We start from the raw sequence: 14,123 nt of genomic DNA, 5'->3' as shown, positions 1-14,123 counted from the left end.
GGCTGCACTCAGAGTATCCTGCCTTGGTAAATCACACTGTTAAGACACTGCCACCCTTTGCAACCACGTACCTATGTGAGAGTGGATTCTCGGCCCTCACTAGCATGAAAACTAAATACAGGCACAGACTGTGTGTGGAAAATGATTTAAGACTGAGACTCTCCCCAATACAACCCAACATTGCAGAGTTATGTGCATCCTTTCAAGCACACCCTTCTCATTAACCTGTGGTGAGTTATTCACAATTTTCAATGAACAAATAAGGTTTTATATGTAAGATGGTTAAATAAAGAGCAAAAGTATTGATTATTATAATATTATTATTTGTGCCCTGGTTCTATAAGAGCTCTTTGTCACTTCCCACGACCCGGGTTGTGACAAAAACTCACACTCATTCTTATGTTTAATAAATGTATCGTATAGTGTGTGTGTGTGTGGAGTCTTACAATGATGGAAACAAACAACATTTGAGAGTGCGCTGAACCTGTTGCTAGATGGGGTACACAGCTGGATGTTGAATGTTTGAAGGGGTACGGGACTATAAAAAGTTTCGGAACCACTGATCTAGTAGAATTTGATGCACACTTTTCCACAATGCATTGGAAGAGGTGGGCTGCGAATGATAGACCCTAGTTATCTTCAAGTAGCCAACAACAAAACTACACTACTTAATTGGAAAGATGCCCGAAGCTTCTGCGGTGGTGTGGAAATGTAGGATAACATGGCGATGACGGAGATGGCAGCATCGGGACTAGCTCTTAGGAAACTTTGCAGTATTTCGTTTTTTATGTACTATTTTTTTTACATTATTAGCTCAGGAAATGTTTTGTGTCATTACATACAGCCGGGAAGGACTCTTGGATATTATAGCTGCGGTAACTCACCAGAACTACCAGCATTACGACCAGGAATATGACTTCCCTGGAGGAGATCCTTTGTTCACTCTTCCCAGAGCAATTTAATTTATTCCAGAGGCCGACCCAAAACATCACCGGTGAAGGAGAGGCAATCGAGGAGGCCTATTGGTTAGACTTAGGAGGCGAGCACACCACCCACCGCTCTGAGCATATTACTTGCTAATGTTCAGTCTTTGGATAACAAAGTTGATGAGCTTAGAGCAAGGATTTCTTTCCAGAGAGACATCGGGGCCTGGAACAAACTTTATTTCACGGAAACATGGCTCTCTCGAGATACTCTGTCAGAGTCGGTAAATCCAGCACAATTCTCAGTACATCGCACAGACAGGAATAAATATCTCTCCGGGAAGCAGAAGGGCGGAGGGGTGTGTTTCATGTTTAACGACTCATGGTGTAATTCTAGGAACATACAGAAAGTTCTTTTGTCCTTTTGTTCACCCGACCTAGAATACCTCACAATCAAATGCCGACCATATTATCTCTCAAGAGAATTGTCCTCCATCATTGCCACAGCCGTTTACATCCCCCCTCAAGCCGATACTACGACGGCCCTCAAAAAACTTCACTGGACTTCATGCAAACTGGAAACCAAATATCCTGAGGCTGCATTTATTGTAGCTGGAGATTTTAACAAAGCAAATTTGAGGACTAGGCTGCCGAAGTTCTATCAACATATCAATATCGAGGCCCTTCCCTGCCCTCCTTTCGGTAAATCTGACCACGACTCCATCTTGCTCCTCCCATCCTATAGGAAGAAACTCAAACAGGAAGTACCTGTGTTAAAAACTACTCAATGCAGGTCTGACCAATCGGAATCCACGCTATAGGAATGTTTTGTTCACGTGGACTGGGATATGTTCTGGGTAGCCTGTGAAAATAATCTACAATCATACACAGATATGGTGACTGAGTTTATAAGGAAGTGTATTGGAGATGTAGTACCCATTGTTACTATTAAAACCTACCCTAACCAGAAACCGTGGATAGATGGTAGCATTCGCGCGACACTGAAAGCGCCAACCACCGCATTTAACCATGGCAAGGTAACTGGGAATATGGTAGAATATAAACAGTGTAGTTACTCACTCCACAAGGCAATCAAACAAGCTAAACTTCAGTATAGAGAGATAACGTGGGGTCGCAAATCAATGGCTCAGACATGAAACATATGTGGCAGGGACTATAGACAATCACGGATTACAAAAGCAAACCAGCCACGTCGCCGAGATCGACGTCTTGCTTCTGGACAGGCTAATCACATTCTTCGCATGCTTTCAGGATAACACAGTGCCACCGGCACGGCCCGCTACCAAGGACTGTGGGCTCTCCTTGTTGTGGCCGACGTGAGTAAAACATTTAAACGTGTTAACCCTCGCAAGGCTGCATGCCCAGACGCCATCACTAGCTGCATCCTCAGAGCATGCGCAGACCAGCTGGCTGGTGTGTTTACGGGCATATTCAATCTCTCCCTATCCCAGTCTGCTGTCCACATATGCTTCTAGATGGCCACCATTTTTTCTGTACCCAAGAAGGCAAAGGTAACTGAACTTAGCATTCACCTTTGTCATCATGAAATGCTTTGAGAGACTAGTCAAGGATCATATCACCTCTACCTTACCTGCCAACCTAGACCCACTTCAATTTGCTTACTGCCTCAATAGATTCGCAGATGATGCAATCGCCATAATACTGCAGACTGCCCTATCCCATCTGGACAAGAGGAATACCTATGTAAGAATGCTGTTCATTGACTATAGCTCAGCATTCAACACCATAGTACCCTACAAGCTCATCATTAAGCTTGAGGCCCTGGGTCTGAACCCCACCCTGTGCAACTGGGTCCTAGAATTCCTGACGGGCCACCCCCAGGTGGTGAAGGTAGGAAACATCATCTCCACTGATCCTCAACACTGGGACCCCAAAAGGGTGCATGCTCAGCCCCATCCTATACTCCCTGTTCACCCATGACTGCATGGCCAAGCACGCCTCCAACTCAATCATCAAGTTTGCAGATTACACAACAGTAGTAGGCATAATTACCAACGATGACGAGACAGCCTACAGGGAGGAGGTGAAGGCTCTGGGAGTGTGGTGCCTGGAAAACAATCTCTCACTCAACGTCAACAAAACAAAGGAGATGATCGTGGACTTCAGGAAACAGCAGAGGGTGCACCCCCCTATCTACATTGACGGGACTGCAGTGGAGAAGGTGGAAAGCTTCAAGTTCCTTGGCGTACACATCACCAACAAACTTAAATGGACCACCCACACAGACAATGTGGTGAAGAAGGCGCAAAAGAGACTCTTCAACCTCAGGAGGCTAAAGAAATTTGCTTGTCACCTAAAACCCTCACAAACGTTTACAGATGCACAACTGAAAGCATCCTGTTGGGCAGTATCACCGCCTGGTACGGCAACTGCACTGCCCACAAGGCTCTCCAGAGGGTGGTGTGGTCTGCCCAATGAATTACTGGTGTCAAACTACTAGCGCTCCAGGACAACTACCGCACCCAATGTCACAGAAAGGTAAAAAAGATCTCATCCAGAAGGCAAGGTCAGTACAGGTGCATCAAAGCTGGGACTGAGAGACCAAAAAACAGCTTCTATCTCAAGGCCATCAGACTATTAAACAGCCATCACTAGCACATTAGAGGCTGCTGCCTATAGGCATAGACTAGAAATCACTGGCCACTTTAAGGAATGGAACACTAGTCACTTTAATAATGTTTACATATCTGGCATTACTGTTCTCCTATGTATAAACTGTATTATATACTATTCTAAGGTATCTTAGTCACTTAATAATGTTTACATATCTGGCATTACTCATCTCATATGTATATATTGTATTCTTTACTATTCTAAGGTATCTTAGTCACTTAATGATGTTTACATATCTGGCATTACTCATCTCATATGAATATACTGTATTCTATACTATTCCACTGTATCTTAGTCCGTTCTGCTCTGACCTCGCTCGTCCATATATGTATATAGTCTTAATTCATTACTATTTAGATTTGTGTGTATTGTGTATATATTGTGTCATTTGTTCGATATTACTAGTTAGATATTACTGCACTGTCGGAGCTAGAAGCACAAGCATTTCGCTACACCTGCAATAACATCTGCTAATCATGTGTACGTGACCAATCAAATTTGATTTGATTTGATTTAGGCTAAGTTTTTTTTGTTCTCCTTACAATGATCACGAGTATTGCATAGTAGGCTAAATCTTTGAAAACAGTGTTTACATTTTTTTTACCTGTTTTCTCACTGAAAAGTGTTTCTTGTCCTCTTGGCCTTTATCAGAGCTTTTAAACTAAATAATAAACCATCTTTTGATATCTGAATGTGTTGGTACCAGGATTTGGGATGTGGCTGCGTTATTGATGTCATGTTAATCAGGTCTTTTGATTTGAACGGATTGTTATAGTTTTGTAGGCTAGACTACCTACTCAATTATTTAATGTATGGATCAAGCCCTAGCAGTCATTCTGATCTCGTTCCCAATGATCAGTGCTTTAGTTTATTATGAATTTGCGATGCACCCTGACTGTCAAAGTTTTTCTGCGTAATAACCTTTTGATTTGAACATTTGAAACGTTTTGGTGTGTGTACTAGGCTATTTGTTTTAATTTATATATGAGTCACAGTACTTTGGTTTCACTAATAACTATGTTGAAATGGAACCAAATTATCTGTTTTTGTCTTCAGGCCTTTTTAAATAGGATTGATGGGCTATATGGTCTACTACGGTATAGGTCGAATGTGATAGTCTGCCTATAACCAGCCTGAGTAGACCTCTAAAAATCCACCTTGCACTCGGCCATGCTTCACGCTACTGCATTGCGGCCGTGACATACTGCATACTTTTTACTAAACAGTACGGGCTAAATAGTATGCGACGATGAGTAAATAGTATGCAGTTTAAGTATGTAGTATGCTAGTATGGGTATTCAGACACGACCACTCTCTTTGAGCCTCTGTCTTCACAGTACGTGTGAACCATACAGAACATAACCAGATCCACACTTTGCATTTCCCAAAATAGGAAATATAATGTTCGATACTAAATTTTGAGTGGAATTTATGTTTTTATCCTTCATGAATCCATAATTCCAATGAGATTTCAATAAAAATAATTTAAAAAAATTTGTGTCCAGCAGTCAGTGGTCTACATCAGAATAAAATATTAACATAAAATATAATTCACCAAACATAAAATGATCTATCTACGAAAACAGAACAGGGGGAAATGCTATTGGTGGGAGACACTGTGTTTTATACAGTGAGTGTACAAAACATTAGGAACACCAGGCAACTCAGAATGGCGCCGGAGGGAATGGCGACCGTTTTACAGTCTCCTGACCAATTGGGCCATTTTGTGTATTTGTTTTACACTGATCTTAACTTTTTTTGTACATAATGTTTACACCATCATTTTCTATGACCGAAAAGAGCTTCTGGACATCAGGACAGCTTTCACTAACCTCGATTTGGATGAGGACTTCTACTTCAATGAGTCGGAGGCGAAAGACATATTGATTATGCCGGACCAGGCCCTGATCCCTGACACTCGTAGAAGGCGAAGATGGCGCTATAGAGGCCTCTACCCCCTGTTCTATTGTCGAATGTGCAATCACTGGAAAATAAACTGGACCATCCTATCAACGGGACATTAAGAACTGGAATATACTATGCTTCTCGGATTCATGGTTGAACAAGGACATGGGGTATATAACAAAGTATTGAGATAAACTTTTGTTATTGACCAAATACTTATTTTCCACCATAATTTGCAAATAAATTCATTAAAAATCCTACAATGTGATTTTCTGGATTTTTTTCTCATTTTGTCTGTCATAGTTGACGTGTACCTATGATGAAAATTACAGGCCTCTCTCATCTTTTTAAGTGGGAGAACTTGCACAATTGGTGGCTGACTAAATACTTTTTTGCCCCACTGTATGTATGCCATTCAGAGTGCGAATGGGCAAGAAAAAAGATTTAAGTGCATTTGAACTGGGTATGGTAGTAGGTGCCAGGCGCACCAGTTTGAGTGTGTCAAGAACTGCAACGCTGCTGTATTTTTCACGCTCAAGAACAGTTTCCCGTGTGTATCAGGAATGGTCCACCACCCAATGGACATCCAGCCAACTTAACTCAACTGTGGGAAGCATTGGAGTCAACATGGGCCAGCATCACTGTGGAACGCCTTCTCGAATTGAGGCTAATGGCAAAAAGGGGGTGCAACTCATTATTAGGAAGGTGTTCCTAATGTTTTGTGAACTCAGTGTATACTCACCGATAAAGGGGAGATGGGCTTCCCTGGGCCTCACAGCTGAACACCACGTCTCTGTTGTTTTCCTGGGAGTCAACAGGAAACACAATGCTGCCAGGCTGCTTGGTGAACACTGGGCTCTGCAGGACACTGCTCTCTATAGGGGACACACAGACAGGACAAAACAACACTCAGCTTACACGCAGACTCAGACATCAAACCTGCTTGAAAAACAGGCAATTAGTCAGAGGCAGCAAACAGGCCAGCCCTGGTAAAACCATTAGAGGGCGAAACCCCAAGCAGACAAAACATATAAATTAATTCTGCCTGTCACAGTACCATGGCACAGAAAAGAGTTATTGGAGGTGAGACGTGTCTTCAAAAGCTATTTAGGCAGTAATAGGATATCTCCTGATTTATACCTAACAACAGTCGGGGACGCATTTTCATTTGCCTTTTGTCAACTTGAGTCCTATTTTCCAAGAGTGCTATTGGAGTAGTTGTGTCCCTGTTGACGTTTAAGCATTTAGTTGTGCAGTTAGCCTTCCTTGGCTGTGGTTTGTATTCTCTCACTAAAATGACACACAGAATGGAAATCTCCATTACTCCATGGGCAGCTGGGAATCCAATGGGCTATCTGTGCATGACTTCACAAAAGCCTTTAGTGTCATTAAGCCATGGGATAAAGAATAAGTGACAGCATTTGCAACCATTCTTACCTTTGGCCTAGAATGGCTGCGTTTACACAGGCAGCCCAATTCTGATCTCTTTTACACAAATTGGTTGTTTGACCAATCACATTTCACATCAGATCTTTTTCAGAGCTGATCTGATTGGTCAAAAGACCAATGAGTGAAGAAAAAAATCTGAATTGGGCTGCCTGTCTAAACGCAGCCAATGTGATTAGATGTGATTCAAGGGCTATACACCACATTACCCTTCCAATCTCCAGCCATTTTCACTATAGGCTGCTACTGTAACCAGATCCATCAAGACATGACTGTGGACTGTCTGTGGAGTCATTTTGAAACAAACAAACAAAAGCAGAATGTATGTAACACCTGCCTGTGGCTAACCTGGCTAAAATATACTAATGGCTGATTCCTGAATTGTTTAAAACATCAAAGGTCAGTGTTCTTATTGGCGTGCGGCAGGGGTGTATATTGCCTGTACAATGGAGAACCAGGCCACTTATTTTGTGTCCGGAATAGAAAAGCTTTTTAGCAGCAGGACGTATCGATGCTACATTGTGCAGTACATAACAAAGCCACTCAAAACACGACAATTTGCATTATTCAATGCAATGTTTAAATACACAATAACAGCCAAAATACCTTACTGGGGGAATTATTTCCTGTGTTTGTGACCATAGCTTTTGTGCTACCCTCCCAAATTGCACAATGTGTTAAATGACATGCTTCAGATTTCCTGTGAGCAGTCATTCAGACATTTTTGGGGGAAAGATTAACTCTGTTTTCCCTAGAACTTTGCATTGAAAATGAACCCATTATTTTGTTGTTTGTGTTTGGGATCTTCTCTAAGGTACCTCCCCTGAGGAAAAACTGAAAAACATGCAAAATGCATTTCAAAACAAAAACCCTAATTACAATACAGTTCCCCCTGCAAACCTAAAATATTTTCTTCCTGTTTTCAAACTATGCCTGTTGTAAAAACGATTTGGCAAAATAATGAATGTAAATTCTACGACTGAAGATAGCTTGCAGTAAGTTGCCTCAAGTCTAAACTCATATCACCTCTGCAACAGATTTGACAGTCAGAACGGGGTATGGTTCTGTAGTAGGTGCCAGGTGCAACAGTTTGTGTCAAGAACAGTTTCCCATGTTTATCAAGAATGGTCCACCACCCAAACGACATCCAGCCAACTTGACACAACTGTGAGAAGCATTGGAGTCAACACGGGCCAGCATCCATGTGGAACGCTTTCCACACCTTGTAGAGTCCATGCACTGATGAATTGAGGCTGTTCTGAGGGCAAAAGGGGGTGGGTGGTACAACTCAATATTAGGAAAGTGTTTGTAATGTTTGGTATACTCAGTGTATAGTGAAGTGAACATCACATTCTACAGTACAGGTAAAAATAGCTCACTATTAAAGCCGACTATGTTCATGGAACACATGCAGCTATCTTTCCTGTACTCCCTTTTGACCTCAAATACCGTACCCAAGACACACTAAACTGTAAAAAAGATATACATTGGAAGTCAGACGTTTACATACACCTTAGCCAAATACATTTAAACTCAGTTTTTCACAATTCCTGACATTTAATCCTAGTAAAAATTCCATGTCTTAGGTCAGTTAGGATCACCACTTTATTTTAAGAATATGAAATGTCAGAATAATAGTAGAGAGAATGATTTATTTCAGCTTTTATTTCTTTCATCACATTCCCAGTGGGTCAGAAGTTTGCATACACTTAATTAGTATTTGGTAGCATTGCCTTTAAGTTGTTTAGCTTGGGTCAATCGTTTCGGGTAGCCTTCCACAAGCTTCCAACAATAAGTTGGGTGAAATGAGTCCTATATCGACATAACCTGAAAGGCCGCTCAGCAAGGAAGAAGCCACTACTCCAAAACCGCCATAAAAAAGCCAGACTATGGTTTGCAACTGCACATGGGGACAAAAATCGTACTTTTCTGGTCTTATGAAACAAAAATAGAACTGTTTGGCTGTAATGACCATCGTTATGTTTGGAGGAAAAAGGGGGAGGCCTCCAAACCAAAGAACACGATCCCAACCGTGAAGCACGGGGGTATAGCATCATGTTGTGGGGGTGCTTTACTGCAGGAGGGACAGGTGCACTTCACAAAATAGATGGCATCATGAGGCAGGAATATTATGTGGATATATTGAAGCAACATCTCAAGACATCAGTCAGGAAGTTAAGCTTGGTCGCAAATGGGTCTTCCAAATGGACAATGACCCCAAGCATACTTCCAAATTTGTGGCAAAATGGCTTAAGGACAACAAAGTCAAGGTATTGGAGTGGCCATCACAAAGCCCTGACCTCAATCTTGTAGAAAAGTTGTGGGCAGAACTGAAAAAGTGTGTGCGAACAAGGAGGCCTACAAACCTGACTCAGTTACACCAGCTCTGTCAAGAGGAATGGGCCAAAATTCACCCAACTTATTGTGGGAAACTTGTGGAAGGCTACCCAAAATGATTGACCCAAGCTAAACAACTTAAAGGCAATGCTACCAAATACTAATTAAGTGTATGCAAACGTCTGACCCACTGGGAATGTGATGAAAGAAATAAAAGCTGAAATAAATCATTCTCTCTACTATTATTCTGACATTTCACATTCTTAAAATAAAGTGGTGATCCTAACTGACCTAAAACATGGAATTTTTACTAGGATTAAACGTCAGGAATTGTGAAAAACTGAGTTTAAATGTATTTGGCTAAGGTGTATGTAAACTTCTGACTTCAAATGTATATATATTTCCCAGCACAAGATTATAGCTTTATAGCACAATTCATCTGCATGATATGTGGCAGAGGAAACTTGTCAGGTGAAAGCACCCGGGTATACTGCCGCTGGGTGCTACAGCGCTCTGAATTCCCACCAGGCTCAAATTGGTGACTGCATTTATTATTGTGATATTCATACATGCTTCCCCATTTCTCATGCAAAATGCAGATTATAAGAGAGAGATAGGGTTTTCATACCTTTTCATCTAATTTTAATGTGGTCATAATCAGGTTCCTTAACACAATTCCCATTGAGAGAGTAAGGTTTGAAGTTTATAGATAATACAAAAATATTATTTATCCAGGTTAGTCTCATCCAGGTTAGACAGCAGCAGCATTATTTTTTAATGGAGAATACATTGGAGAGTGGACATGTCTAGACAGAGGTCATAAACCCTATTCCAAAAAGATAAATTAATCACATTTTAATTTTGTGTGATTACTGTTGCCATCTGCAATAAGACCAAGCCAATTTGATTCACCCACTGATTATAGGATGACCTTGATGGACTTTAAATGGACATTAACTTTTATTCTCAGAATGTTTATTTTTTTCATCTGGAAAGAAAATTTATCAAAGTAATTTGTTCCTGATTCAATGAATAATATGACTGAATTCAACAGACCCCACTGAAAAGAGGATTTTATTAATCAAATAAATACGTGAATTTTTCAGTAATTGATTTCTAGTGTCTCTCGAGATTCCCTTTAACTTACTGTAGCCACAATGGCAAGACAAACTGAACATGGATAATCAAAAGATTTTGCAACCAGTGAGAGCTGTTAAACAGAATGAAAATGCTCTGTGAAGGGCTTGGCTGCTTCCAGACTGCTGTCTGTTCTCACTCTGTAAATAATGTTCAGTATGAAAATGATGTGTGTGTGTGTCTGTGTGTGTGTGTGTGTGTGTGTGTGTGGCGTCAATACGCATGTGTGTGTGTTTGTGTGTGTCCGTGTACAAGTGTGTGACTAGCACATCAAGATGCCTTATTTTTATCTATAGCCGCATGAATTGATGCATATTGCATATCATTGAGTGTTAAACCACTGTGTTTGTGCGAAGCAGGATGCAAATAAATTCATGACTCATTTCACAACCCTTCAACAGGTATGTGAAGACTGGTTGATTATCTTACAAGAACGTAGGCTTATGTGGTATTTGAATGGGTTTATACAGTGCATTCGGAAAGTATTCAGAACACTTGCCTTTTACACATTTTGTTACATTACAGCCTTATTCTAAAATTGATTAAATAAAAGTTTTTCCCCATCAATCTATACACAATACCCCATAGCAACAAACCACCCTAAGCACACAGCCAAGACAATGCAGGAGTGGCTTCGGGACAAAATCTCTGAATGTCCAGCCAGAGCCTGGACTTTAACCCGATCGAACATCTCTGGAGAGACCTGAAAATGTCTGTGCAGAGACGCTCCCCATCCAGCCTGACAGAGCTTGAGAGGATCTGCAGAGAAGAATGGTAGAAACTCCCCAAATACAGAAATGTCAAGCTTGTAGCGTCATACACAATAAGAATTGAGGCTGTAATCGCTGCCAAAGGTGCTTCATCAAAGTACTGAGTCAAGGGTTTGAATACTTAAAAAAAAAATTTTTTTTACAGAAATGTCTAAAACCGTATTTTTGTTTTGTCATTATGGGGTACTGTGTGTAGATTGGCGAGGAAAAAAGATATCATCAATTTTAGAATAAGGCTGTAACGTAACAAAATGTGGAAAAATCAAGGGGTCTGTAAACTTTCTGAATGCACTGTATACATCACATGACTAAAAGTATGTGGACACCTGCTCGTCAAACATCTCATTCCAAAATCCTGGCCATTAATATGGAGTTGGTCCCCCTTTTGCTGCTATAACAGCCTCCACTCTTCTGTGAAGGTTTTCCACTAGATGTTGGAACATTGCAGCGGCGACTTCAACTCTGCCACAAGAGCATTTGTGAGGTCGGGCAATGATGTTGGGCAATTAGGCCTGGCTCCCAGTCGGAGTTCCAATCCATCCCAAGGGTGTTCAATGGGGTTGAGGTCAGGGCTCTGTGCAGGCCAGTCAAGTTCTTCCACACCGATCTTGATAAACCATTTATGTATGGAGCTCGCTTTGTGCACGGGGGGATTGTCATGCTGAAACACGGCTGCCACACAGTTGGAAGCACAGAATTGTCTTGAATGTAATTGTATGCTGTGGCAATAAGAATTCCCTTCACTGGAACTAAGGGGCCTAGCCCAAACCATGAAAACAGCCCCAGACCATTATTCCTCCTCCACCAAACTGCATTGGTGCAGGTAGCGTTCTCCTGGCATCCGCCAAACCTAGATTTGTCTGTTGGACTGCCAGATGGTGAAGAATGTGTAATCACTCCAAAGAACACATTTCCACTGCTCCAGAGTCCAATGGTGGCGAGGTTTACACCACTCTAGCAAATGCTTGGCATTGCGCATGGGGATCTTAGGCTTCTGTGCGAGTGCTCGGCCATGGAAACCCATTTCATGAAGCTCCTGGCGAACAGTTCTTGTGCTGATGTTGCTTCCAGAGGTTAGTTTGGAACACGGTAGTGAATTGTTGCAACCGAGGACAGATGATTTTTACGTGCCACGTGCTTCAGCACTCGGCGGTCCCGCTCTGTGAGCTTGTGTGGCCTACCACTTTGCAGCTGAGCAGTTGTTGCTCCTAGACGTTTCCACTTCACAATAACAGCACTTACAGTTGATCGAGGCAGCTCTTGCAGGGCAGAAATTTGACTGACTTGTTGGAAAGGTGGCTCCTATGACGGTGCCACGTTGAAAGTCACTGAGCTCTTCAGTAAGGCCATTCTACTGCCAATGTTTGTCTATGGAGATTTCATTGCTGTGTGCTCGATTTGATACACCTGACAGCAACGGGCGTTACTGAAATAGCCGAATCCACTAATTTGAAGGGGTGTCCACATATCTTTCTATATATACACATCTCTCTATATATATCTATATATCTCTCTCTATATATATATCTATATCTATATCTCTCTATATATATATCTATATCTATATCTCTCTATATATATATCTATATCTATATCTCTCTCTATATATATATATATAGTGTATCTAGTTGATGTGTGTGAATGTTTGTGTGTGCATCAGAATTCTTCTTTTCCATTATGTTTTCCATCTTACTGGAACAAACAATATAATTTCAGTAGAGGGTGTCTGTGATAAAGAATAAAAGAACAAACATCTTGTTTACTTTCCCCCGCTGCATTGCAGTTAAGCTGGCATAATTGGACTTGTTTTCTTTCCACTCATAGAGACAGAGTCCTTGCTGGTTAGACTAAAGTCACCAGGGATGTGACAGACACGTGTGTAATTTAGTCTCAAGTCCACAATACCTACTTCCCTTGATGGATGATGTAACAACAGCACAGACTGGATAATACATATTATATCATTAAGCTACTGTACAGGTTGGGGGGGGAGGTCGACGACACCGACAGAATGTTCGACCAACAGGCAATTGACTCAAATTTCAAGGTATTGACTACAGTACGTGCATAGAATTGCTGTTCTCATCACATAGATGAGGTGGTGGATTTAACAGTGGACATACATTATTTAATTCAGTTAGTCACAGACAACGTTTACTAAGACACAACTGTATTATGCCAAGTATAGTTGCCACATCACCAGCCTGCACTTGCCTTGGCTTAATATAATATATTGGTCAACTTTGAACCAGCTTGCATCAGACAAAGTTCCACCATGGCAACTACTAGGCAGTCACGCAGGAGGAACAAACAAACCACCATGCATGAGTCACAGTGACTTGCTTACTCATAACAATGAGTAAGACACGAGGAATCCAAAGAAATTGTAAAAAGCAACCCACGGACCCCCCACAATAATCCCACCCTGACAACGAGTATATGCTATCAGTTATCTATGTCTGACAAGTACTATAGAGCTGTGGCTCGGAGTATTGTTTCTTCATCCAATGTAATGTATTCTCAGTGAATTTAGTGATGTTTATTCCCCTTGTTCATAGACATTTGTCATTGAAGTTGTTAGGTTTATGTCCCATCCTACATCCTGATGTTACCTGGTTCTGACCATTAGATGGTGGTGTTCCTACTATTAGCAGATTTTTTTAAAGAATCCCCCACCCTCAATTTTAAAGGGATACCTCACCCAAATTCTAAAATGTACTTTACCTGTAAGCAGTTTATGGACAAGGTATGACAGAAACCCATGTGTTGGTTGTCTTTACCTGGCCACTGTTTCAAACACAAGTGGTTGGTGGCACCTTAATTGGGGTGACGGGCTCATGGTAATGGCTGGAGCGGAATGAGTGAAATGGTATTAAATACATCAAGCACATGGTTTTCAGGGGGGCAAGAGACCTAAGGTGGCATAACAGAGTGCTTGGTTTGGTGTGTA

General features: G+C 41.4%; 1 protein-coding gene across 3 annotated transcripts in view; it reads right to left on the bottom strand.

Annotated features, from left to right (window-relative positions):
- Positions 1 to 14,123, bottom strand: part of LOC106565727 (contactin-4) — a 257,951-nt gene that overhangs the window by 136,359 nt on the left and 107,469 nt on the right. For all 3 annotated transcript variants that reach the window (XM_014133149.3, XM_014133151.3, XM_014133150.3), the window contains exon 3: positions 6,226 to 6,358. In XM_014133149.3, coding sequence (XP_013988624.1) covers positions 6,226 to 6,358 — 133 coding nt within the window. The remainder of the gene's footprint in view (positions 1 to 6,225; positions 6,359 to 14,123) is intronic.

This window comes from Salmo salar, chromosome 12, assembly GCF_965601325.2.
Source record: "Salmo salar chromosome 12, fSalSal1, whole genome shotgun sequence".
Lineage (NCBI taxonomy): Eukaryota > Metazoa > Chordata > Actinopteri > Salmoniformes > Salmonidae > Salmo > Salmo salar.
Note: the sequence above shows the minus strand (reverse complement) of the source record. Positions and strands in the feature narration are given on the sequence as shown.